At 37.3% G+C, this 2,123-nt stretch overlaps 1 protein-coding gene across 1 annotated transcript in view; it reads left to right on the forward strand.

Annotated features, from left to right (window-relative positions):
• Positions 1–2,123, forward strand: part of arhgap28 (Rho GTPase activating protein 28) — an 18,561-nt gene that overhangs the window by 4,738 nt on the left and 11,700 nt on the right. Inside the window, exon 5 of the mRNA XM_013914444.1 lies at positions 9–171. Within this exon, the coding sequence (XP_013769898.1) occupies positions 9–171 (163 nt within the window). The remainder of the gene's footprint in view (positions 1–8; positions 172–2,123) is intronic.

A 2,123-nucleotide genomic window follows, 5' to 3' on the forward strand; every position in this document is an offset into this window, starting at 1 on the left:
GCGTGCAGTTTGCATCTATCCCTCCCTCTCAGGGTCTTAGCTGTGCAGGCGACCTGTCGTCACGTGACCTCACACAGCTGTGTTTCATCTCGCACATTGAGCTCACAACCTTCCTGATGACTCTGGGCATCCACACCAAACGCACACGTCCTCCACGCTGCAGGAACCGGGGTGCGTTTCTTTTTTACATAATGATCTGCATTCAGCTTCACAGCAAAGACTTTATAGCATTAGGATATTAGAAAGCTATAGCGAGTGATGTTAACACTCTTACTGATTAACTTAAGTTTCGCCAATGTAATTATGCATTTTTAACATAAACACAAAAAATAATGTGGAACTAAAAACGGTATCTAACCAAAAAAACAAGATCCAGATCCACATAACAAAGAACATCTCTTCAAACCATTTTTCCTGGATTTCCAAATAGTTGTTATTTTTACAGTAGATGGTGCGTCATCATTTGTCTTACACCATGGCTCCTTATTGTTTGCAGACAATTTTCAGAGTGGATACAGCAACATTACATTTCCAGTGTAATCAGTGAGAGAGGCAGACATGAAACCGATGTGGAAGTGGAGTGCATCTACTCCACAAGCATAAAAATAGATAAGTTTACTACTATTTTTATGTTTTTCACGTAAGGTGTATGTATGTATTTTGCCCACAGAAAAGGGTCATAAAGTCCCCTTACCCCCAACCAGTCACAGCAGATGACCGTCCTCCGTGAGCCTGGTTCTGCTGGAGGTTTCTTCCTGTTAAAATGGGGTTTTTCCTTCCCACTGCCACCAAAGTAGTTGCTCAGAGGGGTCCACTGACTGGGTTTTCCGTGTGTTCTCTGTATTATTGTAGGATCTTTATCTAACAATATAAAGTTCCTTGAGGCAACAGATGTTGTTGTTTGGCCCTATATAAATAAAATTAAAATATTTGTGTTTTATTTTTTATTTAAATGACAGCAACAGTCATAATTCTTTGTGATGTATACACTATCAGTCGAAAGTTTGGACAGACTTCCTCATTTAATGGTTTTTCTTTAGTTTCATGACTATTTACATTTTAAATTCTCACTGAAGGCATCAAAACTATGAATGAACACATACGGAATTATGTAGTAAACAAAAAAGTGTGAAATGACTCAAAACGTGTTTTATAGTCTCGATTCTTCATAATAGCCACCGTTTGCTTTGATTACTGCTTTGCACATCCTTGGCATTGTCTCGATGAGATTCATGAGGTCATCACCTGAAATGGTTTCCAACAGTCTTGAAGGAGTTCCCAGAGATGCTGACTGTGGAGGCCCAGCCATCTGGCACAGCACTCTGTTGCTCTCTGTCTTGGTCAAATAGCCCTTACACAGCCTGGAGGTGTGTTTGTGGTCATTGTCCTGTTAAAAGATAAATGATTGTCCAACTAACCGGATCGGATTGCCCAAACAAATCTCTTCTGCTTGTTGCTTTTCCTTAGTAGTGGTTTCTTCTACTTTGAGGAATCTATAATATAAGATATATTTAGAGTTATTTATCATTTTTTCTTTGCTGTATAACCCCATATATCTTTCTTCATATATATCTACAATGTAGAAAGTAGTAAAAATAGATAAAACATTGAATGAGAAGGCATGTCCAAACTTTTGACTGGTAGTGTATTGTCATAGGTTTTTCTTGAAGAAGTGAATTTACCAAACTTAAACTTTTCTCTCCCTTTTTTTAAGATTTAGAGCTTACATCTTAATGCTTGCTGCTTGAAGCAGTATTGCTGTTCCTGTAGTATAAATGTAAAAGAAATGTCGTGTTAATTTTCATGTAATCTATAAATTACTGATCGTCCAACTTTATGTACTGAAATTGCCATCTGGGAGTTTCTAGAACTTGCCACCCTCATAAACTAACCGATATAAATCTGAAATTACACTATCATAACTACAAATACTCCAGAATTTAGAGTTAGAGAAAGCACTCTAGGTGAAAGTATCTTATGAATGTACTAGAATAACATGAATGACTCTTACCATCTTATCTTCTGTCCACACGTAAAAAACAAATCTGGGTCATCTACATTTCTCTAAATTGACTACAACAAAACAGAATCATCCATCCTGCTCCACTTATCCAAACATAATT

This window comes from Pundamilia nyererei, unplaced genomic scaffold, assembly GCF_000239375.1.
Source record: "Pundamilia nyererei isolate P.nyererei 1_Seehausen unplaced genomic scaffold, PunNye1.0 scaffold00198, whole genome shotgun sequence".
Taxonomy (NCBI): domain Eukaryota; kingdom Metazoa; phylum Chordata; class Actinopteri; order Cichliformes; family Cichlidae; genus Pundamilia; species Pundamilia nyererei.